The sequence below is a fragment of the Fusarium vanettenii genome (genome assembly GCF_000151355.1).
Source record: "Fusarium vanettenii 77-13-4 chromosome 9 genomic scaffold NECHAsca_6_chr9_2_0, whole genome shotgun sequence".
NCBI classification, from domain to species: domain Eukaryota; kingdom Fungi; phylum Ascomycota; class Sordariomycetes; order Hypocreales; family Nectriaceae; genus Fusarium; species Fusarium vanettenii.
In genome coordinates this window covers 2,139,445-2,163,249 of record NW_003315877.1, presented here as the reverse complement: position 1 = coordinate 2,163,249, position 23,805 = coordinate 2,139,445, and the positions used below count along the sequence as shown (strand labels likewise).

Genomic DNA, 23,805 nt, shown 5'->3' with positions numbered 1-23,805 from the left:
TCCCCGCAAGTCTGCCTTGGAGATGAGTTTTGCAATGCCACAGGTCTAACAGAGCCAATTAAATACTGCTTCCAGGAGCTCACAGGTCAGCACTTTAGCAGTACTTTAGCAGCACTTTACCCGCAGGAGTTCGGTCACCCGGGTCAAAGTACACCAGTATATGAGATATTAACTTATCGTCGTCTAAGTGTAGCAATAAAAATAGGGTAAACTTACAAGAGAATAAAGAAAGTATTACTCAAAGTCTCATCTCCATAGAGTATCTTCTTTAATTAGGTATTTAAATGAATTTTAACCCCTCTCCTTATTAATGCTGTAGTGTTCTCGGCTATCTTAACCACTTGCAGGCATGCCACAACCTGATCTTGGCAAACGCAGTGAAACTCGGCAAGCCACATGCAGGCTTCGCCTCAATGCTGCCTAACCATTCTCGCCTCACTGACAGCGAAGAATGTCTTATCGTGCCTAAGAAACAATCCTCAAGATCCCCTCAGGCGCTACTCTTTATGCCTCTACCCCAAATGCCCAAGAATGCAGGGGCATCTCGGCGCTCACAATGTCAGATCCTTTCTCGATCGCAACAGGCACAGCTGGGCTGGTGTCCCTCGGGCTCACCCTATGCAAAGGCCTAGCCGAATACATCTCGGCTGTCAAAGGCCATGGTGAAGATGTCAAAAACCTCGAAACTAAGCTCAATACCCTTCAAATGTTTCTAGCGGCTGTCGATGCAACTCTGAAAGAAGTGCCTCATCTGCAGGGCAGTCGGCTGTCTGGAGATGTCGTCAGGGTGGTGAAAGCTTCGCTAGACCAATCCAAGGATGGGATGGTGAGACTAGCGGAATTCTTGGAAGAATGCTCAGGGAGAAGTAAGTAGACTTGCCTGGAGTAAAAAAGACCAGCAAAGTGACTCTTGCTAACTCAGCTCGTTCAGCTCATTCCCCAAGTTCTTCAGCTGCATGCCCATCAAAGCTCCAGAATATGGGAAAGAAAGCAGTATACTATTTCCGCAGGGGGGCATTGAAAGAGCTTGAGCAAATGCTCGAGTCTGTCCAAGGCCAGCTCAACCTCTCTCTGAATCTCCTAAACGTGTGAGTAACCAACTGACCTGAATCTTACTGTTTATTAACATGAAGTAGACGTCTCTTAACCTCCCAATCTCAAGAGTGTCGCCAAATCAGTGAGTGTATGTCGTTATCGACTGCAAGACTCGCCGACCTCCAATCCTCTGTCGCTGGCCTCGAGAACAAACTTTCAAATACTTCTGAGACAGTCACCACTCTGTCTGAGAGTCTCACGATGGCTCAAGGCGACTTTCAACTTACTACTACGCAGTTTCACGAGGTAGTAAGTAGCAAATTAGGACGGTTGTGAGAATGAGGCTGATCACTGAAGGCAAAATCATTGCAGGGTCTTCTCCAGACGGTTATGTCGCTTATTGCGCTTATTGCAATGTATCGTACTAGCTCTTGGACGCAGACATTGTGCTAACAAGCTATCATACAGCCCTTTCCTGAACGGGACCTTGACCGTCTTGAGACGTGCCTACCGAGCCGTACCACGAAGCATTCTTTCGCTTCCTACAGACAACATCATTTTTGAGGATATGCTGGGTCGGTCATTCAGTCTTCAATTCAGCTTAGTCTGTGAATGGCGAGTACGTTGTAGCGCAAAATATTTGAGAACCAACACACTAAACCTGTCCAGATTTTCGAGGCCTTCCTCATAACCCGCTTTGAAGATATCCCAGGCGAGTCTTTTGTCAACTCTGGTCAATATCATCTGCTTCATGGAATACATAACATGGTACTCCCGAGGTCACGACGAGGGTGGGCCAATTCCATCTCGCCCGGCTCCAAGATAGTCATGTCTCTACGAGCTGACAACCACTTCCCGGACCACTGCCCAAGGTGCGGTGCCGCGCTAAACAACGGACCAGGAAGCCTTTTGGTAAAATGGTTCGTGACGAGATATAGACGGGTGTATATAAAAGAAGCTAACACTCATAGCACCACTATTGGATGCTGGACCGCTTTCCAAGAGACCGGAGACGCGATTGCCAACTTTCTAGAGAATGGTTCTGGCCTGGAGTCTCTGGACTGTTTCTCCAATCGAATCACCAAGACCCAAGAGATGGACTTGACACCATTCACACGGATTCATTTTTATAGCCTGTATTACAATCCTGAGACATCTTACTGTCCGAAATGCTTCTTGGGTTTATTCAAGCTTGCCCGTTTCCTCACCAAGGAGAAGGGGTTTGATTCATTTATTCGAGATCAAATGGCTTGCCCAGACTTATAAATATATTGCAAGTCATAAGAGAGCTTACAAAGAAAAGGTTGTTTCACTAGATCCTATAACCCTTTCTTCCCTATGTTCTACTAACCAGGTACAATCTACGGGCAAGATATACCTAGTAACTGTATTAACCTCGCTAGGCAATATAATAATATACCTCACGCTTGGACTCCCTGATCTGAGGTTCTTCTAGGCAAGACATGTCCAATATCGTGATTACTAGGCGTCTTGTAAGGCGTCTTGTAAGAGTGGTAAAAAATATAGAAAATAAAAGATTAAAGCTGAAAATAATTAATGGTTGATAGATACCAAAGCTATCAGTAGCATTACAAGCGATTAGACTCTTCATAAACTTTCCTTATAGGCACTTCAGCCCTCACTTTGTCTTGACTTTTTCTGCCCAAGAAAGCAGTGGCGAATGAGAGGGAGGGGGGTGTCACGAGAAAGAAGCGGCACCAACACTAACCAATTTGCAAGGGGCCTCACCACCTCCCTCAGCGTCTCTCCTCACTCCTGAATGTAGGCGCTTCAGTAAGGGCCCTAACTCACTCATCAATTCGGATCAAATTAAGCCCTCAATTGGAAAGCATGGCCTCCCCCGGTGACGGCGATTCTCAGGCCCCGCCTACATCCTCAGCCGGCAATGACCTCGGCAAGCGCAAGAGGAACTCGGTGAGTAGCTCACTCATGGCGATTAATGACTTGGAAACTGACCAGGTCCATCTGTATTTCTACAGAGAGCCTGTGACCGCTGTCACCGGAACGCTTGCAAGGTGTGTTCTTGTCCCATTGAAACGTCAGAGCCGACAGCCGCTGACCGTCCCCGCAGTGTTCGCCAGGGATTGAGGGCGTGCCATGCACGCGATGCGAGGAGCAGGGCATCGCGTGTACTTATAATCGCCCCAGCAAGCGACGCGGAGTAAGAAGCCCGTGTCGATGTTGGGCTACCTATTCTGGAACACAGTCAGTTGACTTCTTGTACAGCCCCCTCCTCGTCGCTCGCGAGTAGACAGCGATACAACGACAGCTGCTCAGCAACCCCCGCCGGAGCCCGACGCTCCAGATGACAGCGACCCCGGGGCAACACCAGTACAGTTTGATGCCGATCAAGAGGACCAGGAAAGCCCTCCAGCGCTGCCAGTCCAGCCGCCAGACGCGTCACTGCCAGAATGGCTCTACAACTTTACCGTCAAGCACCAAGATATCGAGAGCTTACTCGACGTCTTCTATCAGAGTTGCTATCCATTGTAAGCGCCGGGCATGTTCCAGTCCATTCCCCGCTCACACGTCGCAGAAGACCCTACTTCCACTGGCCTACGTTTCAATCTCAGGTACACCAAAGTCTATATCGGCTCGACCGTGGTCTTTTCGCAGTAACCATGGCAGTTTGTGCATTGGCATCTGGACGCTTACACAATGGGATGCCTGTTCCCGAGAGCCCTCACCCCTTGCGTCTTGAAGCCGTCCCGCTTTTCACCGCATGTTATTCTGCCGCCATTGAAGCCATCCCGAGCGATCTGATGGACATTGAAATACAGGACCGTTACCAGATGATGAAAGTCAAGGCAATGCTGGGATCATGCTGCCTGCAGAATGGGGATCTCAAACGAGCGATAACACATCTAAGTGACTACACCACGCTGATGAGCATTTCTAGCTTCAACATTGAATCAAATTAGCCTACTAATATCTCGGAGCGCGAGAGACAAGAGCGACGCAGACTCGTAGGTTTCACAACCTTTTAGAAGCCTTCTTAGACCACTGCTAATGTCTTCACTTAGTTATGGGGCGCTTATCAGCAAGACCAATACATATCGAACAGTTTCGGCTTCATTTCATGAATTCGCGAGGCCAGAACATCGGTCAAGTACCCAGCCGAAGTCATTGACGACGCCGACATTACCGAGACGAGTATCCTACAGAGGCCTGATAGAGTCTCGTTCCTACGCGGTTGGAACTTCTGCACAGATCTGTACCGTCTCCTGCAGTATTTGGATGATACGTTCAAGACACAGCAGCAGTTTACGCGAGATGAGCCTGGGTCTGAAGTTGCAAACTTGCTCTCTCTAAAACGTGCAAAAGCTGATCCCGAGAAGCCGCCAATATCCTATCACCACACAGACCCTCAAGATGGTTCTGGTCAGCAGTGGAAACCCCAATATCCACTTACGCTGTGCGGCTGCGAGTGAGTTGCTGGATGAGCTCAGTACAATCCCCATCGAGTTCTTCTACGCTATGAATACCGTCTCGGTAGGTTTCTCTACTGTTCTGGCCAGTCATCCTCTCACCATACCGGATAGTTACATCACTTGGCCAATGTTGGCCACTTGCTAGGGAACGTGACCCAAGGCTCGCTCTCGGCATGGTCACACCTACAAATACGCAACATCCTCATAGTTCTAGCCGAATTTCTCGAGAAGATCGAGGCGAGACGGGATCCGCAACCTGGTCTCGCCATCAAGTTGCGGAGTGAAATCGACCAACGCATGAGGCAGAACCCTTCGACAAGCGGTCAATCAGGTCTTGGGTGAAGCATCATCGGCAGCGCCAGATGCTTCCAGGCCTACTCAAAACCTAGACGACGACCAACACTCTGCATGGCCTATGCCTCAACCTCACATATTGCCGTCCATATGGAACGACACCACTCAGTACCCATTGAACCCGATCTCAGGCCCCAACCTACCAAACCCGACTCACGATACGGCTACTACCTCAAATCACCCACCAAGGGACCAACCACTCTTTGATGACTTATTTCACACGTGGTCTTTTTTGATAGGGGAACCGGACAATTTGGATCCAGCGGACTCATTTGCTGCCCTTGGGATGATGCCACGGGATGCCTACAGAACGTCCCTGGCACCAAGGTCTACGAATGAGGCGAATGATGCATCCGGAGGCAATATGCAGGGGATATGAGAAAGACTACCTTACGAAATCGGTTACTTATGCTGTGTGATAGCTGTAATTCTGTAAAATAGTGATATTTTGCTGCCTAAACGAAGTCCTCTTCACGATGGTATCGAACATGGTCACAATCCATCATTAATACGAGTCGCCTCTAACGAGGGATTTTCTGATCAAATGCATACTTTACTGTTCATCGCCGCTCATCTCCTCACAGAAGAGGAAGACATTGAGCACAGAGGCTCGATGGACAGCTTTCACTACAATAACGGCGTGAAAGTCCAACCATATAACTCGGATAAAGCTACCTCGAAGCAAGAGCGGGTTCATAGAGTTATAATGAAAGACTTATTTGACATCTATCGAGGCTACCATGGCACGTTGTGCTATTGGACGTGATGATGAAATGTCCTCAATACTGGTCTCGCCCCTTTTCTTGTGGGCGTACATCCGTGGCGACAGCCAATTCCCGCATAATACCCTCTTCCAAGACTCCAAGATCAGTGATTATAGAAACCATATCAAATCCTTCTTGTGCCCGAGAGCGAGCCTGAGCCCCATTCGTGCCTGTAATGACATTAGCTTCCTACCATCCATCAAGTGACAGGGTCCTCGACTTACAAAAGATGGCAGTTTTCTTCCCAGCATTCTTGGCTGCTTTGAGAGTCCTCTGGATAGCTTCTTCATGCTCTGGCGACCCTCTAGTCACTCCCATTTGCTTGGCGAGATCAAAAGGCCCTGGAGAGTCAATCAGTCTGCTGTTCGATCCCCACGTCAGGTCCAAATTCACCTATCAGCAGAACATCAACCCCCTCCACCTTTGCAATCTCCTCGACATTTTCCACTGCAGATCTAGACTCAATCTGCACAGCCACTAGCAAGTCCTTGTTCGCCCTCTCGTCGTACTGACCGGCAAGCAACCGATAGAAACTGTGAGTCGCAAACATTGGCCCGTACCCGCGAGACCCAAGTGGAGGGTACTTGGAGTACTGAACGATCTTCCGTGCATCATCCTACCCGCGCACTTAGAATAAAATTGTTGGTTGAAACAGGTTTTCACGCACCGCAGAATGGCACATGGGTGTCAGGACACCATGGCAGCCAGCGTCAAGAGCACGCTTAATCATCCACTCTTCGTTCCAAGAGACACGAATTATCGGGCTCGCTCCTTCAGAAGCTATCGCGTTGGTCAACTGGAACTTCATGTCAGTGTATGCTCTGGTCCAGTCAACTCGGCATAAATACCTCATAGTAGTCCTTGTCAGAGATTAACCCATGCTCGGCATCAATCAACACCCAGTCAAAGTTGGAGGACGGGGATAAGGTGTAATTTAACCGCCGGTTGATGCAACCCACCATTATGCTTATTTGGGGGCGGTAAAACTCAATATCAGCCTTATCAACTCGTTCTTGACCTTCCCCTTACCTACGTACTTACAGGTTTAGTAGAGTAGTCTTCTTCTTTCCTAATCCCTACTCCAAAAGTTAGGTAGCTCTATGTCAAGTATCCATCAACCAACAATACACAAGCACTTTACACTCGAGACCCTGGGAACCAGAGCCTAGTTCTACGGTCCTCGGCCTGCAGCCAAGAGCACCCCTCTGCCGAGTCCCGAGCCTGATTTTAACATCCTCTCGACGCATCCCAACCATCAGCTGAAGGATTCAGTTGCCAAGTCAGCGTATGCCTCGCCATGGTCAGAGGCTTGCATGCCTATGACAATCCTGCCGTATTGGGTTATCAGGCGCGTGGGTGACAGAAAACATGGGCGGCCCTCACATACAATTTCTCTGGGGCGAGTGGTCTTGCAATCCTTCACCCACATCTGCTGTGACATGTGAGCTATATAAAGCAGCCCTATCGTGAGCCTAGTAGGGCATCAAGTTCCCACCGGGCGTTGCGGCTATGCATCGTAACAATAACGCATCGGCGCCGCGTTAGAGGTGACTTGATTGACCATTATAAACCCATGAAATGGTCACTCCCATGTTAAGTCAACCATCGATGTGTACAACATCTTTCCACCATGGCGATGGAGCTGAGTGAATTGTCCCACTCTCGATCGAGTTGGGCTTTACTCCATTCCGACGACAGAAGCGATCAAACCGAGTCTAAGACACCTCGTAAACCCCAGTTCCAATCAGGCTGGAGATTCAGTCTCTTCCTCGGTACCACCAGCTGCGTCGTCGTCTTCGTCATCAACCTCGTTGTCACCATATGGGCTACCACACGGAAGAAGAAGAACATGATCGGTCTCCCAGTTCTTCGAGAAGGCCGGTGTTCAGACATGCGCCATTGGAATTCTGGACTACATCTTTTAATCAACGCTCTCAGCTCCATCCTACTAGCCGCCAGCAACTATGCCATGCAATGCATCTGTGCCCCCACCCGGGCCGACATCAACAAGGCACACTCTGAGGGGAAATGGCTAGACATTGGCGTACCGAGCGCACACAATCTCAATCACATTTCCAAGAAACGATACCGTCTATGGCTTGTGTTGGCGGTTACGTCATTGCCGTTGCATCTTGTGTACGTCTAGATTTCTATTTCGTGTCACACCTAAGCACTAAGTTGGGACTGCCAGTTATAATTCGGTCGTCTTTTCATCTCTTGCAACAGTGAGCTACGACATTTGGACTGTCGACTCTCAAAAAGAAAACTTGGACTGGGAACAATCCAAATTCTTTAATCGCCACTGGACCTTCACTAACAATAGCCGTACCAATGAAGCTAAGGAGAAATGGACAACATTGACAGGGCTGGGTGTTAACAACATGCTTCAAAAACTCACCAACTTGGAGTGTATCCGCCGGTTTGCGACTTCCTTCCAGACCTCCCACCAGAATCTTATTCTCGTCACATCCACTGCACGGGATCCCAAGTTTCAGGGTAGAGCTACCTTTCGAAAGAATATCACCATCGTCCCCCAAAGTCTCGAGGAGATCTATTCCTGGATATGTGGCGATTTACCTTGCGCCGGGAGCTACGAGGGCCCTTGCCACGGCAACATGCCCGCCCTGGAGAAAGCGGCAGATACTTGGGCACCTTGGTGTGACAAGGTCGAGTATTGCTACAGTGAGCCAATGGAAGAAAGGTGCCAACTTACCTTTAGCCCTACCTTCATGGCGTTTGTGCTAGTCTCGAATGCCCTCAAGGCTATCGTGCTATTTTACATCGTCTCGAGGCCTCCATATGAAGCCTTGTTCGTTCTTGGCGACGCAATCGAGTCCTTCATGGCTGTTCCGGATGTCTTCTCGACTGGGCTTTGTCTTGCTTCAGTTGATGACATCAGGCAGAAGAACCCCCAGCATTGGCCCGGACCTCGGACATGGTCCCTAGACAGGGGTTTATGGGGATCGACCGTCAGCCCACGCCGATGGAAAGCCAGTATGCTCTTGTGCGTCCTTCTCCCAACCGCAGATCCGAGTGCAAATTTAAGCTAATGAGGTCTGGCATTAGGTACTTGGTCTCTCTCTCACTGGTTCTTTTCTTCCTCATCTTTAGCGTCCGTCAGCTTCCAGATCTAAGAGGCATGGGAATTCCAGGAACTCTATGGAGGCTTGGTTTCGGTACCGTAACAGAATTAACCCTCATCAAGAGAACAGGAGGCGGTGCTAGCAACAGCTTTACAATGACGCAGAGTGTTCTCCTCGCCAGTCTGCCCCATCTCGTCTTCTCCGGCTTATACCTTCAATACAACGCCCTCTTTACGGGCATGCTAGCAGCCCACGAGTGGAGCGACTTTGGACGAAAGAGAAAGGGGTTACGAGTGTCATCAGAACCGAGAGGGGAGCAGAGAGCACGATACTTTTTGCAGTTGCCCTACCGCTGGAGCATTCCTTTGATCCTCATGTCTATGACTATGCACTGGATGCTGTCCCAGAGCATATTCATTGTTCCGATCGAGTTCGAAAATGAGTTCATCACAACCTGTGGCTACTCACCCATAGCTATTGTGGCGGTATTTGTTGCCGGGATTATCATGGCACTTGCTGTTATTATAACAGCCCGCCGTCGACTACCAACTGCCATGCCTGTCGTGAGAAGCTGCAGCTTGGCGATAGCGGCAGCTTGTCATGGTCTTGAGGGAACTGAGCGGCCAGAAGATCCTCTCGTTCCAGTGCGGTGGGGGGCCATGGCCCATCCCGAGGACGATTTGGTAGTTGGTAAGCCAGGCCACTGTGGGTTTTCAGGGGGGTTTGTGGAGGAGCCTCAGGAAGGCGGTCTATACTCATAGAGCTTCGACCATACTGTCAGCGAATAAGACTTGACGAGGGCGCCAGGTCTTTGATTCCCAACACACTATTGTTCCTTTCGAGCAAGCTGAGATCACACGGCGACAGCCTTTAGCAGATATGAGAAGTCTGGGGCAAAGTGGAAGAATACGACAATGGGCAGAGTTCAGATGATGTAGCGAACCAAGAACGGTGTCAAAATATCAGTCCAGGACTCAAGACGCACCATCTCATGTGTAAGACTTGTCAATGTGCTGGCAATGAGGGCAAGCGTATCACTTTCTGAACCCAGTGAGGCCAAGGGTGTTGGAGGAAAGGAAGCTGAGGAAGGGAAGCAATTGGGGGATGCTGCTGTTCCGATCAGATTGCGAGTCGAAATCGAGGTACTTGACAGAAATTGTTTTATACAAGACTGAAAAATAATGGTAGCTAAAGAATAGAACGGCCTCTACAAAGCATCTCCCAGCAACTCCCTCGACATGCAGCCCCCGACCCAATGCCCCTTCTCGCACATCTATGTACACGATGAACCACTGCTCCCCTAGAGACCACAGAAGACGTCAACGCCGGTGGCAAAGAGAGAGCCAGGACCAGGCAGGAAACCAGCCAAAGTGCTAACAATGGTGCCCACAGCACCACAACCACCATCCTCCTCCTTGTTGGTCGAAGCAAACTCAATCTCCAGGCTATCAGCCAGCAGGACACCATCACGGTACAGGTTCGCCTTGATCATGGAGGGAACCTTGTGTGCCCAAGAGTGGTGCTCGCACTGAGCGCTGCCAATATCGCAAAGGCACTCGGACCTGACGGTCGCATCCTTGCCTCCACAGGCATGGGGTCCCTCCCATCGGGGAACTCCCTCTTGCCAGGTTGTTCCGTAACAGTTGGTGAAGACGTCCCAAGCCTGGGGGTTGCTAACCTCCTTGAGAACCTCCCAGAGAGACTTGACCAGCGCCTCACGGGCGTCGTTGAGGCCAACGTCGGGGATACGTCCCCACTGACCGTTGATGCGGACGTTGACACGGCGGTTGCCATCTTTTGTGTAGTGGGTGCAGCCATCAGCAAAGGTGTCGTAGAAGGTGTCAGAGACGACGCTTCGGCCGTTTCCGTCAGCGGCGTAGATCTTTTCCCAGGTCTCCTTGAAGAGGTCAAGGTTTCCAACGTCGACTTGGTGGTCGCTGTAGCGGACCTCAACCTGGATCAGCTGGCCAAGGGCGGCGGGAGCCAAGGCAGCGAGGACGGGGAGTGTAAACTTCATGGTCTTGTGACGTTAGCTAGGTCAAGCCAAAATGAGGACAGTACATACGAATGGAGGTGGTGGTTGTGGAGAGAGGAACTGAGGCGAGATGAGTTGTGGTGGTTCAACATCGAGGCTATCGTAACCTTTTATGCTTAAGAGACGCATGGATCTCTCGTGAACCGATCGAGAAATAAAGTTTCAGCTCTCCCCATCATGAAACCGGATTTCCCGTCGGTATAATTGCCAACACGAAAATTGCAGATCGCAGTCCAGGATACGAGCAACTATAGCATTGACAAGATGTTAAGATAGTCAGATTTCAGGTACAGTGTAGTATTATTTCAGAATAAGGTTTCGCCAAGAACAATGCGCCCATATGTGCCCAAAGACCTTAATGGGAAGGGCAATGGGGCAGTTGCAAGATCCGTCTGTCAGCCTTTATCAGCCAGACTGTCACAACACAAGACGGCGAGGCCTTAAGGCTTTGATCAATTTCAGTATATCCGTACCGTCTTTGCGAAAATACTGCAGCTCATACTTCCGTCCCTGCATCAACATGCCTGCTCCCTTCGTCTGACGTCCATCAGGCGGTCCCGTCTCGGCTGGACTCTGAACGGACCATTCCAACTGTAAACTATCCTCCACCTATTGGGACAATTCATCGCCTCTTTATTATGGATCCCCTCGGGCTTTGCCGACTGGCCAAGCCTCGACGCATTACGTAGCAAGGACTGCCAAGCGAAACAAGGGTCCTTCTTGGCCAAAGTCAATTCGACATGTCATTTCACGGGGCGGATGGCCAACGGATACGGAGTACAGATGAATTATGCAGTGAATAAATGGAGAGCGAGGTCGGGTATGGCGTTGTGGGTTGTGGGTTGTGGGTTGTGGCTATTGACGTAGCTGATGTTGATGGCAGATGTGGTGGTTGAGATCAAAGAGCCCGATGGCCAGAGCGGGCAGGACCCTTGACTCTCAAGATCAGCCTCGTCAGACCCGAGTTCCGGACATGGCCAGCGGCGCAAGGCCCTACCGATATAGCATGAGTTTAGCAAGGTAAAGGGACGGATAACCCACTTGCCGACAAGGGACAAGACCATGTCGATCGAGGGCGGAGTTTCGCCGTACGCCCTAAGAGACCTGAAGAAGGGACGAGTACGCCGAAAACGCCGATTCAATACCCTAAGTTAGAGGCTGAGCGACCAAGTGCCCTTTGGCCCTAGATCAGTATGAGGGCTACTTGAGTGTCGCGATGGAGTCATTTGTCGTTGGAGGCGACAGTGTCATGTGGAGGAACAGAGTCAATATACAAGGCTCCTCCAGGGGGAGAATACACCATCGCAAGGCGGTCATGCGGTCATGATCATCAGCAGCTGTCTTTATAGATGTACCTGAGAGAGTTGACCTTGTTTCTATCATAAAAATCAGTAAAGATGCAGCTCTCAAAGTGCCTTGAAAGGGAGCGCAGATTGGCGGTGGAGAGAAGCACGAAGTGCTGGGGTATCGCCAACGTTAACCCAGAGCCAGAATCAGCAGTCGTCATGGTCCCCCAGGGACTCGAAGAATAAGTGCCTGTACTATTTCACATTACCTGTCCAATGCTTTAGTGGAAGCGCCAAATACGTGTCCTTGGATTGGCCGTAGTAGATCCTCTTTAGATCGCTACCAACAAGACAAGGGACCGGCCGTCTCTCGTCACGCTTCCCACCATTCAAGGACTTGATGTCACAGTTCCGCATTATCCTTACCCCGTCAAACCGGCCAAAGACACTGTCAATCTTTGGGTATCTTTTGGTACCTGCAGCTGCTAGAAGTCTGGTTGGAACCCTAACCCAATATTTTCCTCTCCGTGTTGAGGCTGTCTTTCGAGCTGGTCTTGGGACTCAACATTCCATGACCACTCATGGCGACAAAGATACCGCGTTAAACAAGAAGAAACCTCACGTCTCCCTTCGGGTGAGGAAACTTTGCAACCTCGGTATCCGACATCTCAAATGTCCCAAGCCGCTCATACCGGTCACCCGACAATCCAACCAAGCAAACAACCAGGCCCTCGACCGATTTACCCTTACGGAGAACCGGAAGGACAAAAACCTCCATCACCTGTCTATCAGAAAGCAGAAAGTCTGAGCGTAAATAAATCTTGACAGGCATGTCCTCCGTTGCATTCTGATTCAACTTGCGACCTGCTTCAACCAACGACATCGGGTCCTCGAACCGCACGCCTCGTTCCAAATCCGCAAACACCCTCTCGGCTCTCTCTTCCGCCTTACGCTGCCTGCGGCGCATGTCCTCTTCGTGTGCCATTTTCTCGCGCACCCTCGCGGCCTCTTCCCGACGAATATGTTCCGCGAAGAAGTAGGGATAGAGGTACATGGTCCAGCAGTTGGAGCAGAATCTGACGGAGAAATAGAGGGCAGCTCCGACGGGGACCACTACAATAGCAAGGCCGGCTATGGCAGCGGCGAGACCAATCGCAAGACCGAAGGCGGCGACGGCCAGAACGAAGAGGATCGGGGTGCCGATGACGAGTAGGACCCAGCGAAGATATGATTCCCATATGTGGCTAATTCTTGTGGTGATCCACGTACGGAATCTAGAGGCTCTCTTTCTGGCAACTGTGATTGTGGCTGTGACGTTGGCTTCGATCTGTCCTCGGCGCTGTGATGGTCAAGTCAGCTTTGTTGTCGAAATCATCAAGGAGGGCGAGTGAGTGACTCGCTTACCGATTGGGCGTACTCAAGTTCCTTTTGGATCTTGGATTGCGTCAGTCAAGTCTCATCCATGAGCAACTCGGTAGAAACTGTACTCACAATCGACGCCTGCTCGACCCCAGCTTCCCTCGTCAGTATCCGATGATCGATTCCCCCGTCAGACGACGTCAGAACCGAAGCCGGCAACAAGATTCCCTCCATTCTCAACGCCTCTCTGACATTCCTCCCAGTCGTATTCCCACTGAGCTCTGCGTCCTCGAGCTGCAACCCCTCTATAACTCGTACCAAACTGGTCGAGGTCCTCTTCAAGTCCCCCGTCTTAAGACAGATCTCACCTTCCACCTTTGCCCACGAAAATGATGGCGCCCTATACTCAGGTGGTCTCCGTCTCACATTCTTATTCCCCACCTGCCAAAGCAACGCCTCCGGCAGATCCTCCGCTGTGATCCAAAGGCCGCCGCAGTATCTCTCCCCTGACAGCCCCTCCACCAGCGCCGCCACGCCGCTAATAGCAGGCAGTCTATCCGACCTGACAGTCAACTCACTCGCCATATAATCCCTCAGAAACGTCCACCACGCCTTGTGGTTCTTCCTGACCCCAGTTTCCTGATGAAGCAATTGCTGCAACCTCTTCCTCTCAGTAGCCACACTCTCGAATCTATCAATGTAGTTCTCCGCGGTTTTTCCTCTAGGCCACGACTCGGCTGCCTGCAGGTATGAACATCCCCATAGGATTTGGGTGTCTGAGAATACCAGTAGCCGCGGCGCGAGCATGCGCTCCTGAAAGACCCAGCCGCGCTTGAACCACTCGGATGAGCGGACGTTCTCGTCGTGCAGCCGGTTGAGGTAGGGGGGCATGACGTTGAATTGGTAGCGGGAGTCGCCAGATTTGAAGGGGTTGCGGATAACACAGGGGCGGACACGGTAGGGGCTCCTCTCCGCGAAGAATCCACCGCCGCCTCGTGCTTCGCTTTCAGTGTCGGCGGTAGCGGGTGCGGCTGCGGCTGCGGTGGTCGCCGCGGCGATGGTGCATGTTGAGCGCCCGTAAATCTTGGACATGGTGTTGGATTCTCTTGCCCAGTCTGCGCTGCCGTCGTCTTGGATGATGCACATGCAGTCAACCCAGAGGTATCGGATCCCCAAAGCGCGTGTCACGTGGGTGGCATCGCGGATGGTAGGGGATACTTCAGAGGGGGGAATGGCGATGTGGTATGCAGCGACTTTTGAAGACCTGAGGATGTGTATTTGATTCGTGGCCCATCGGTGGCTGAGTGCCACCCAGCGAGATTTTGGATCCAGTGAAGCGCCCGAGACGAGACGAAGAAGTGGTGACTCGATAGTGCCGATGTCGAGCAGCCGAGTTGGGACGAAGTCCTCGGTGGAGGGATAGCGAGGACCACAGGAGGGGTGGCTGTCGAGACAGCTCCACAGCCATTCTTTGGCGAGCTGAAGCGTCTCTGGATGTCCAGTCGTTGTTTGGGTATGGAGGTTCCGCTGGGCCAGATCCTCGAGATTGTCGTCGGGAATGGAGAGTTCTATCGGCAGCACAATGTCCTCGCACCCGTAGAACCGCAGCACTACCCAGGACTTGGCAGCCTCGTCAGGGACTCTCGCGGAATCCGTGGCAAGGAGTCGGCCTAGTCCGTTGGGCGTGGGATCTTGTTCCCACCCGCGTAGATACTCGTCCATTTCTCCGACCTCATCTGCACATCGGGACTGATAGGTGTACCACTTCATGCCGGTCCCATAACGCGCCCACTTGGGGTTGAGTGGTCTAAATGAGTAGCTGATGCCGAGTGGAAATGATTCACTTCTCGCGGAATCGTATCCGCGGCTCGCGTCGATAAGATGGCAGAGATGACATCCTGCCTGGAGAGCCAGGCGAAAGGACAGTGGTGTCTGCTCCCATGGATGTATGCTTCCGTAAGCGAGCCTTCGTGGACGAGAAAAGATGTCTTTGCAGGCTGAGCAGAGCATGGTCCAGATGCCCGTCGGGTCAAGTCGCTCATGATATCAGTTCAATTGCATGATATTCAGCTTGGACGATCGGAGCGTGATATACCTGGCGGAAGCACAAAGTTTCGGCGGGGGTTCAGCTCTGCCTCGCGGTGTGGCAAGTAACGTTAGGCAGACTGTGGCTATGCTCCATGAGGCAGCTTGACGCCTTGTTTATGGTCGCACATTAGCTTAGCTCCGCCAAAGTACCGTACAAGGGCATTCCTGACATAGCCATCCATTCCATTGCAACAGACATCCTCCCAACCTGCTCACAAACACAAGCGAAGCCAAGCTAAGGTAATGTTGGCAACAGATACGCCATCACAAAAGTAACCGTGCCGTTACGCTCATCAGCAGATGTCTTGGTATATGTACTGAAGAGAGTTGACCTTGATCCATCCCACCTCTACCCTAAGCACCGATCTTCCAGAACGTCCGTGCCACAATGTAAGGCCATATTGTCGACGAACGGGTGTAGTGGAAGTCGTCAAGCAATCACTGTCCATCCATGACCCATCGTCTCCCCGGTCAATACAATTCGGTGAAGTCACCGTTGCCGAGCAGTCGTCTCTTGTTGGCTGGCATTGTTTGTTGAGCGTGGTCAACGTGCTTTCCACTGGACGAAACTTCCCTACAGATTGTCAGTTCCGTTCAATTCAGATGTTATTCCCGACTCACAATGGCTTCAAGGAAGCTACCCATGGGTAGAATTCTTGGTCTGTCATCCCTTCCATCACACCGAGATCTCGATCCGGCTTCTAGCCACAGAGAAACTCCCAGAGAGAGATGTCCTTTCCCAGGCAAAAACTAGCCCACCAACAGGCCACCATGCGCCAGAAGGTCATCAGGTCGTCGTTCCAAACTCCAAAGTCCGAGTCGGGGTCTATGACATACCCGAGTACCAAGACTCGGGGGACCTTGGCGATCCCGGCGTGGGAGACATCTCCAACAAATGGGTGGCCGTCGGGGATGGCGTGCTTGTATGCCCACGTGAACCGAAGCTCATCCTTAAATCTTCCTGCCTTTTGAATTGCAGCCCATTCAGCACCGTGGGTTCCCCAAATATACTTGCCGAAATTGAAGTCGGCAGGCAGTTCGATCTCGAACGGTGTGTCGGTGGGCGGAAGGCCAGCGCCGTTCCACATGGCTTGTCGGTCTGTAAGGCCGGGAATCGCATGGTCTTTTGGATAGAAGGCACCGCCCGCCTTTGGACCTTGGACGAATTCGATGGGTGCATAGCCTACGACTCTGGTAAAGCGTTCTTCAAACATTGTAGTGAGGAGAGTCAAGCTGGCGGTAGACGTAGGAAGAAAACTTTGGTCGGTGATGAAGAAGGGGGGGGGAAAGTCGTGGAGAAGAAAAAAAAGAGTAATAACTTGGACTTTTGCTGCCACTGACCGTTGCCAGTTCGCTACGGTCCTTGACACTGCCCGATTGATCATTGACATCAATGGCCCAAGTAGGCAGAAGGCCATGGCTGAGACTGGAGATTTACAAGGCAATGCCCCATTAGAAGAATAACAAGACCAAGTACCCAACAAGGTGAATTCATCGTACCTGAACAGATGGGAAGACCCAATACGGCGAGATACGCTGTCAACTGCGTCATGACGGCTTGGGCGACTCCTCCGACCCAATCTGAGAGCCTCTACTAAGAATGCGCGTATAGTTGACAAAGAGTAAATAAGACTCTTAACCATCATTCAATAAGTATCATCATAAATCCTACAACACTCACGCTGTGCTTACCTAACTGTACGGCAGTGATCACGACCGTCCTCAATCCAAACACCATCTCCGAATGGCACCCAAGATTCCCAAGATAAGCGACTGCATTAGCTTTATACGCAATCACATCAAGTCCCGACGTTCCGGATCCCAAAAGGCGAATAACATCGAGTCCATATGGCGTCTTTTCCCTGGGCACAGGCTGACGCAATCGCCATCCCCTCTCTCGCAATAGCCGAACCCCATTTAACAAGCAGCGACATTACCCATGAATTGAATGGTTCATTCCCCATAACAAAAGTTCTAGATTTAAAACATATTAATCCTTTGAAACTCCACTGAAGATCATCATGCCGCCAGACTCCATCTCTAAACGCGAGCTAGCCAACGCAAGTCGTCGCGTCGCAAACATGACCCCTTCGCAGATTGAGAGCAAGCGCTCCATTGACCGAGAGAATCAGCGCTATTGCCGCGCCAAGCGCAAGACCAAGCTTGAGCAGTTGCAACAGCACGTTGAGGCTCTGACAAGAGAACTCGAGGCCACAAGACGAGAACTGCAGGGGTCGCAGGCGAGGGAGAAATCTTGGTCGGATACTTTTACTGCGTTGAGGTTGCTTCCGCCTGCAGTAACAGAAGAGGAAAAGGGTGTTGAGTGGATTGAAGACGAGGTGGAAGAAGATGTTCTCCAGCCGTATGGAACGCTTCCTTCACTTGACTATGATCCAAGTCTCAGCTCATACGCCGACTTTGACCTACCTCCTCTCGACTCAAGTCTCTCAGATACATCCTGGGACCTCGACATACCACCAACCCCAGTCTACAACTACACCCAACCCCTCGGATCCCCATCAAGACCACTCCCCTGGTCCAACCACTTCAACTTCAACATCCCTCAATCCTCTCCAGTCTGGAAATCCATCCCCCTCCTCCTCTCAGCAACAACCCAACTCGACGTGGTAATCCTCACAACAACTGATACATTCCGTCGCCACGGCCTCCGCCAAACAACAGCACCCTTTCCAAGCATCTCGTCACTCTTTCGAGCAGGAAAACCACCAGACCCACAGAGCTGTTCTATTTCAGACGCCGCAGCCGCACAGGTTCAACGTTCGCCCTTGCAATCTCTCCTCCCGCGCGTGGGCTTCCTGTTTGTTCTTTCGCATCTATTGCGTTGGTACATTTGTCGCACAAAAGAGAGCTATGAACAACTCCCGGCCTTTATACGGCCTACCAAATTACAGACGAGTGTGCCGCATCCGGCGTGGATCGACGTGATAATCTGGTATGTCCTTTGACCAAATGAACATCTAACAGAGATGAACACCTAAAACATCAAACACTAACAACTACAGGCCTCAAGTCCGCGATGCAGTAATCCAACAAATGGACTGGTCCCGCTTCAACGAATACCGCGCCATAGTCTCAAAGTCCCTCAACGTAAATTGGCCACACACCGACCCACGATCAATCCTCGAGCCCTGCGAAGACGGCCGCAGCTACCGCCTGAGTTCAGTATTTGAGAAGCACATCAGCACACCTGAGAACTGGAGTGTGGACAAAGAAGCAGGAGAGGTGTTTCCGTTTTTAAAACCTGTCTGCAGGGAGGGTGTGTCTACGTGAAAGGACTCGGTTTCGTTCTTTGAGAGAGGTGAACGTGCGCTTTGAGCGTCAGTGTCACGAGAGAGCTCGTAGGCTATCTTGGTTGAAAGGACGAGATATTATTATCTCGAAGGGTTAAAAATAAGCCATCGTGAAAAGTATATCTATCCACGATGCTGCCGTTTAAAAACTCATCCACAACTCATAAAAACATCAAGCCAAACTCAAGTCAACTACATTGAACACCATGAAGGTCGCTCTCTTTGCCTCCGTCATTTTCCTCGGCCGTCTCGGCCTTGCCCTTCCTCCTCCTCAGCCAGTTGTTGTCGAACCAATTGACGCCGCGTCAGTCGTCGTCGAGCCTATCGACCCTGACAGTGGCTGCAAGCCCTAGTAAGTCTGCCCTTCTCAACCCAAGACGTCCTCTAACAATTCCCAGCCAAGCCCCTGGTTGCTGCGTCCCAAGCATGTGTCGCTGCCTCGACGGTAAGTCCAACCCCCTCACATCCCAACTTACACTAACTCTATAGGCAAATACTACCTCTTCAACAAGGAGAACAAGCAGGGTGGTGGAACCGGCTGTGACCCTCCCTGGGGATTCCTGGGAGACACAGTCGGTGCCATCCCCGGATACTGCTGTTAATCAGGAAACATTCTGAATGAAAATATTGTTATTGCATGACCTCGGTAGTTTCCCAATGGACTTGAACCTATACATAGCTTGATCAACCAAATCTCCTTCTACAGATCTGGTCTCGCGACTTTGGTGCCTTTACATGTGTCGATTCCCTCTGCGATGACCTCCAACTCCCTACGATTTCCGAACAAAGGCCCAGCCGTAGAGTTGGCGTCTGCGGGTGTGTACATGAACCATCCACTGACTGGCCTTGCCGTGACTCTTCCCTCCTCTTCCTTCTTCTCAACTCCAACATTTCCCGCTAGGAGATACGCCATTGTATCTGTCCCGGGAGTTGGATGGTCTTTCATCTTGAGCGGTGCCTTGGCATACCCAATCGTGATATCCTCCATCGCCTCAGACTCGTAAACGACACCATCCAAAACGACAGAATCCTTACCAACCCAGACCTCTTCCCTCGGATCAATCCTCGGCGCCCCAGATCGCTGAAAGTGAAGAAACCCAGTGATCCATCCCGAAACATCCCATTCCACAGCTCCTTCGCCACAAGAAAACTTCTTCTTTGCCCGGACAATCTGCTCCCAGAATGATTTCGTCTCTTCGCTCTCCGGATGATCCCAAGTTCCAACGAAGCGTGTGAGGATAGGACGCAGATTCTTTGCGAACCGAGTAGGCTCTTGACCGAAATCCTTCAAACGATCAATCTTGTCAAGCAACCGAGCCCAATCCTCTCTCTCACCAAGAAGCGTCACACTGGGTATCCCACAAACAATCATGCCTTCAAACTCAAAGAAATACTGCATCAACCCCATCATCAAAACCGTAGCAGTAACCTCGTCATCCTTCGTAGTAGTACTGAACCCAGGCATGATCCAATCAAGCAGCCACTCCGTCTTGACCCTCTTCTGAATCTCGCCCCCAAAAGCGGCGATGATGTTCTCCCACGAAACCTCCTTGACGAGGATCTCTTCCTTCTTTGCATGCGAAACAAACAAGTCTCTCAAATCTTCGGCGTGCGCGCCCATGTAAAAGTTGAGTTGGGTGAGAATCTCAAACCAGACCTCGTCGGGGCGAAGTTGGAGATGTTGATGATGCGCCCATGCGTCAAGTGCCCCATGGATGAAGCCATCGGATGAGGGGTACGTGTTCTCGAGGTCTTTGAACGATGACAAGAGGAGCGAATGTTGGGGATCTTGGGAGTTTTTGTTGACTTCTTCAGGACAGCTGCGACGAAAGAGATCGTCTACTGACTTGGCGATGCCTTCGGTTCGGAGAGGAATGGGCTCAACATCTGAGACTCGAACCGTGATTGAGGCGGCCGATAGAGCTGCAAGGCTCACCAGCCAGAGCGACCATCTAGCCATGATGCAATATCTTGAATACTGATCACCTCAAAGCCATAGATGCAAGAGCGAACGTCTGCCTAGACACCGGAATATTCGCCTCCTCAGGACACAGTCGCCAGTCGGTCAGTGTCGAATGGTCAGACCCTGGCAAATTTAGCGCCCCGTCAACGATTTAGGTATTTACGTTAGACATCGCGATGGCTTCGTAAGTAATAACAAATGCAACGTAATAAACTTCAAAGCATCCAAGTATCAAGTATCGTCAGCCAAGCACATGTATCGGCCAAGTATCGTCATCCGTCAGCAAGTCTTGGTACTTGACGATCCTACCTACCACGAGAGTAAGCCATGTTTCACTGTCATCCCATGGCGTAACCTTGGTTGCTTAATTTGACCTCACACGATACATCACGAGAAAATTCACGATAAGACTCAAAATATTGAGGAACCGATGTATTCATGCTCCTAATCAATCTATAACTGTGGCCTCGCAAGGCAGACTTCGAAGTGAAGACCCAAATCCAATCCAATCCGTCCTAGCGCCATGCTTCCAGTAAAGAAAAATGTCATTTCTCGTAACGCCGCGGGCCATTCATTGCCATGTTCTGACCCTGTTCCGTCTCTTCTAAAATGAGCAAAGTAACTGCTTAGTCCTCGGCGCTGTCGGCCTGGACGCGCTGCACAACTTGCACAAGCTGGGGGAAGATCTTTTCGCTGTCCTGAATGCCGCAGACCTGCTTGACAACATCTTCAGGTCCGTTCTCGGACATGATCTTGGCGAGCTGCTTGGACTCCTCGTCATCCTCGACTTCCTGGAAACGGAAGGCCATCTCGATGGCGTCGAGGAGGTACTTGATGGACTGGCCGTTTTCGGCAAGCTCGGCGGCGGGGCCGACGAAGCGCTCCTTGCGGGAAAGCTTTCGGAGAGGGGCACGGCCAACACGCTCGACAGCATCCTCAAGATGGGGGTTGCCAATTCGCTTGACAATCTTGTTGACGTAGGCGGCCTGGGCCTCCTCATCGATGGCGTGCTTGGAGACAATCAGAGACTTGGTCTCCATGAGGGCACCTCGGACCTCGGCCATGATCTCCTTGTCCTGGAGAGCATCGTAGACGGTGCGCTTTCTTCGGTTGTAACCGTGGTAGGCAGCGGTGGCATGGCCAGTGTTGACAGTGAAGAGCTTGCGCTCAATGAAGGGGCCGAGGTTGTCAACCCAGTTGATACCCTCGATGTCGGGAATGCCAACATCCTCAAAGGGAGTGCGGTCAACAACCCACTCAAAGAACTTCTCGAGGGTGACATCAAGACCGGCATCGGGGTCCTGGGCGGGGACAATTCTGTCAATAGCAGAGTTGGCGTAGCGGGCGCGGAGGTGGTGGTCCTCAAGGCGCTCGGGGGAGGTGTTGCGGGGGTCCTTGATGTGCTCGGCAAGGGTATCAGTGGCGCCAATGGCGTTCTCACAAGCAATAACGTGCAGGGGAGCGTCGTCGGTTGATCGGCGGTCGATACCCTTGGCAATGACAGGAGCGATGAACTTGAGGATGTTGGGGCCGACAGAGCAGGTGACGACCTCTGCTGTGCGGATCTCCTCGATCAGATCCTCCTCGTGGGTTCGGGAGTTGATGGCTCGGTAGTTTGTGATGGTGTTTTCGGTGGTGCCCTCAGAGCCGACCTCGATGACACGGTAAGAGGGGGTCTCGTTGATGAGGTTGACAATGGTATCGTTGACATCGGCAAAGACGACGTCGTAACCAGAGTTGTGGAGGAAGCAAGCGACAAAGCCACGGCCTGGGGTAATTAGCATAAAGACTAGGAGCGATCAAATGTGGACCTACCGATGTTGCCAGCGCCAAAGTGAACAGCCTTCTTAGCCATGATGGATGGTGGTGGTTGTGATGTTATTGTGGTGATGGTAGATGTGTAAGTCGATGGACCTATTTGGCCAAGAGGATGGTTGTTCAAGTAGGGAAAATAGACAAAACCCAAAGAGCTATTGATGGATGAGATGAGGAGAAGAAAACGGTGACCGTAATGAAGGGGGGAAGACGAGTTTATATGGATGTTGCGTCGAGATGGGGAGGATGAAGCAAGCCACCCTCTTGTCAGTGACGACGACAACAGCCAGACGAGATGCAAAGATACGTACCCCCTCTGACACATTCATGGCGGAACGAGGGAAAGACAAGGCGAGGCAGGGAAGGTGCCCGGGGTGGAGACCAAGGGGGCCCGATTCCATCATCGCCTCCATCCCCGTATCTTTCACTCTTCGTCTCTGGCTCTGGGTGACCTCAGCGACTTTCCCACCGGCAGAGCGGGGCTTGGCGTCCGGGCTGAGGGGTACGTACCATACCTCTTCCGAACCGTATCAAACAAATCTGATCGAGTGCATCAAACCGAACCAGGGCATGGTTCGGAGTCTCAACGAGGTTGCAAGCCAAGGAACAGGGGCCAGAATGATGACACTACGCAGAGCAGAGACGCCCGGCGATAGGCCTGACCGGGCAAGAACTCCACCGGTGGATACGGCGCTACCGTTTGCTCGACGGTCACTGGTAGGACGGCCGACTAACGGACTGCAACCGGTGGCAACCCAACAGACGGCAACCTCAGACGGAGTGTACACTGTTGGGAGAAACTCTACAGGGGCCTTTGCGCCCTGCAGGTTCGCCAGCGGGCAGGCGGGTTTGCAGGGGGTTACAGGGTACAGCCCAGCGAGCCTTGCCTGGCACTCCGGGCTCCATGGGTTCCAGCTAGCCCCACTGCCAGAGGGTAGACGTCCGCTGGGCCGCTTTGCCTGAAGCCGCTCACCCATTCTAAGGGTCCCCTTGATTCTCACGCCACCTCCATCATTGCCATTCAAGGTCCAGCGATTGAGATGGAAAAGGCGCGTTTCAGAGGCAGTTGGGTGATTTCACCATTAAGAGGAAATTGCGTGTTGGAAATATTGAGGCTGCCCTCAGACTCAGAGTTGAGTTTGACTGTGCCCGTTGTGATGCATCACTTCCCGCAACCACGGCCCGCTTGACCAACAGCTTAACATCAGCATCAGCATCAGCATCAGCTTCTGTCAGCCTGCTCGATAGTAACTCAATTCA

At 51.5% G+C, this 23,805-nt stretch overlaps 11 protein-coding genes across 11 annotated transcripts; 5 read left to right on the top strand and 6 right to left on the bottom strand.

The window, feature by feature from the left end:
- Positions 1-556: 556 nt before the first annotated feature.
- On the top strand, positions 557-2,301 carry NECHADRAFT_85201 (uncharacterized protein; the record flags this gene model as incomplete). The annotated part of the gene is made up of 7 exons (XM_003050614.1): positions 557-866; positions 932-1,088; positions 1,137-1,344; positions 1,408-1,451; positions 1,504-1,654; positions 1,705-1,955; positions 2,007-2,301. The coding sequence occupies 7 exons, from the start codon at positions 557-559 to the stop codon at positions 2,299-2,301; spliced, it is 1,416 nt and encodes a 471-aa protein (XP_003050660.1).
- Positions 2,302-2,886: 585 nt separating this feature from the next.
- On the top strand, positions 2,887-5,220 carry NECHADRAFT_85200 (uncharacterized protein; the record flags this gene model as incomplete). Its single annotated transcript, XM_003050613.1, has 7 exons — positions 2,887-2,970; positions 3,016-3,071; positions 3,205-3,217; positions 3,283-3,545; positions 3,996-4,022; positions 4,154-4,483; positions 4,794-5,220. The coding sequence occupies 7 exons, from the start codon at positions 2,887-2,889 to the stop codon at positions 5,218-5,220; spliced, it is 1,200 nt and encodes a 399-aa protein (XP_003050659.1).
- Positions 5,221-5,620: 400 nt separating this feature from the next.
- Positions 5,621-6,567, bottom strand: NECHADRAFT_48742 (uncharacterized protein; the record flags this gene model as incomplete). The annotated part of the gene is made up of 5 exons (XM_003050212.1): positions 5,621-5,775; positions 5,830-5,946; positions 5,999-6,221; positions 6,273-6,401; positions 6,454-6,567. The coding sequence occupies 5 exons, from the start codon at positions 6,565-6,567 to the stop codon at positions 5,621-5,623; spliced, it is 738 nt and encodes a 245-aa protein (XP_003050258.1).
- Positions 6,568-7,241: 674 nt separating this feature from the next.
- Positions 7,242-9,449, top strand: NECHADRAFT_49000 (uncharacterized protein; the record flags this gene model as incomplete). The annotated part of the gene is made up of 3 exons (XM_003050612.1): positions 7,242-7,741; positions 7,836-8,609; positions 8,660-9,449. 3 exons carry the CDS (start codon positions 7,242-7,244, stop codon positions 9,447-9,449), a joined length of 2,064 nt encoding a protein of 687 aa, XP_003050658.1.
- Positions 9,450-9,988: 539 nt separating this feature from the next.
- NECHADRAFT_85197 (uncharacterized protein) lies at positions 9,989-10,705 on the bottom strand (the record flags this gene model as incomplete). Its single annotated transcript, XM_003050211.1, has 1 exon — positions 9,989-10,705. The coding sequence occupies one exon, from the start codon at positions 10,703-10,705 to the stop codon at positions 9,989-9,991; it is 717 nt and encodes a 238-aa protein (XP_003050257.1).
- Positions 10,706-12,610: 1,905 nt separating this feature from the next.
- Positions 12,611-15,378, bottom strand: NECHADRAFT_85196 (uncharacterized protein; the record flags this gene model as incomplete). The annotated part of the gene is made up of 3 exons (XM_003050210.1): positions 12,611-13,348; positions 13,414-13,443; positions 13,501-15,378. 3 exons carry the CDS (start codon positions 15,376-15,378, stop codon positions 12,611-12,613), a joined length of 2,646 nt encoding a protein of 881 aa, XP_003050256.1.
- A 779-nt stretch (positions 15,379-16,157) lies between these two features.
- Positions 16,158-17,008, bottom strand: NECHADRAFT_85195 (uncharacterized protein; the record flags this gene model as incomplete). The annotated part of the gene is made up of 3 exons (XM_003050209.1): positions 16,158-16,689; positions 16,798-16,882; positions 16,957-17,008. The coding sequence occupies 3 exons, from the start codon at positions 17,006-17,008 to the stop codon at positions 16,158-16,160; spliced, it is 669 nt and encodes a 222-aa protein (XP_003050255.1).
- A 469-nt stretch (positions 17,009-17,477) lies between these two features.
- Positions 17,478-18,747, top strand: NECHADRAFT_85194 (uncharacterized protein; the record flags this gene model as incomplete). The annotated part of the gene is made up of 2 exons (XM_003050611.1): positions 17,478-18,409; positions 18,480-18,747. The coding sequence occupies 2 exons, from the start codon at positions 17,478-17,480 to the stop codon at positions 18,745-18,747; spliced, it is 1,200 nt and encodes a 399-aa protein (XP_003050657.1).
- A 226-nt stretch (positions 18,748-18,973) lies between these two features.
- Positions 18,974-19,369, top strand: NECHADRAFT_85193 (uncharacterized protein; the record flags this gene model as incomplete). Its single annotated transcript, XM_003050610.1, has 3 exons — positions 18,974-19,119; positions 19,166-19,212; positions 19,257-19,369. 3 exons carry the CDS (start codon positions 18,974-18,976, stop codon positions 19,367-19,369), a joined length of 306 nt encoding a protein of 101 aa, XP_003050656.1.
- A 98-nt stretch (positions 19,370-19,467) lies between these two features.
- NECHADRAFT_49049 (uncharacterized protein) lies at positions 19,468-20,727 on the bottom strand (the record flags this gene model as incomplete). The annotated part of the gene is made up of 1 exon (XM_003050208.1): positions 19,468-20,727. The coding sequence occupies one exon, from the start codon at positions 20,725-20,727 to the stop codon at positions 19,468-19,470; it is 1,260 nt and encodes a 419-aa protein (XP_003050254.1).
- Positions 20,728-21,148: 421 nt separating this feature from the next.
- NECHADRAFT_101746 (uncharacterized protein) lies at positions 21,149-22,793 on the bottom strand. The gene is made up of 2 exons (XM_003050207.1): positions 22,546-22,793; positions 21,149-22,498 (listed from the first exon to the last, which is right to left on the bottom strand). The coding sequence occupies exons 1-2, from the start codon at positions 22,583-22,585 to the stop codon at positions 21,357-21,359; spliced, it is 1,182 nt and encodes a 393-aa protein (XP_003050253.1). The 5' UTR covers positions 22,586-22,793; the 3' UTR covers positions 21,149-21,356.
- Positions 22,794-23,805: the final 1,012 nt, after the last annotated feature.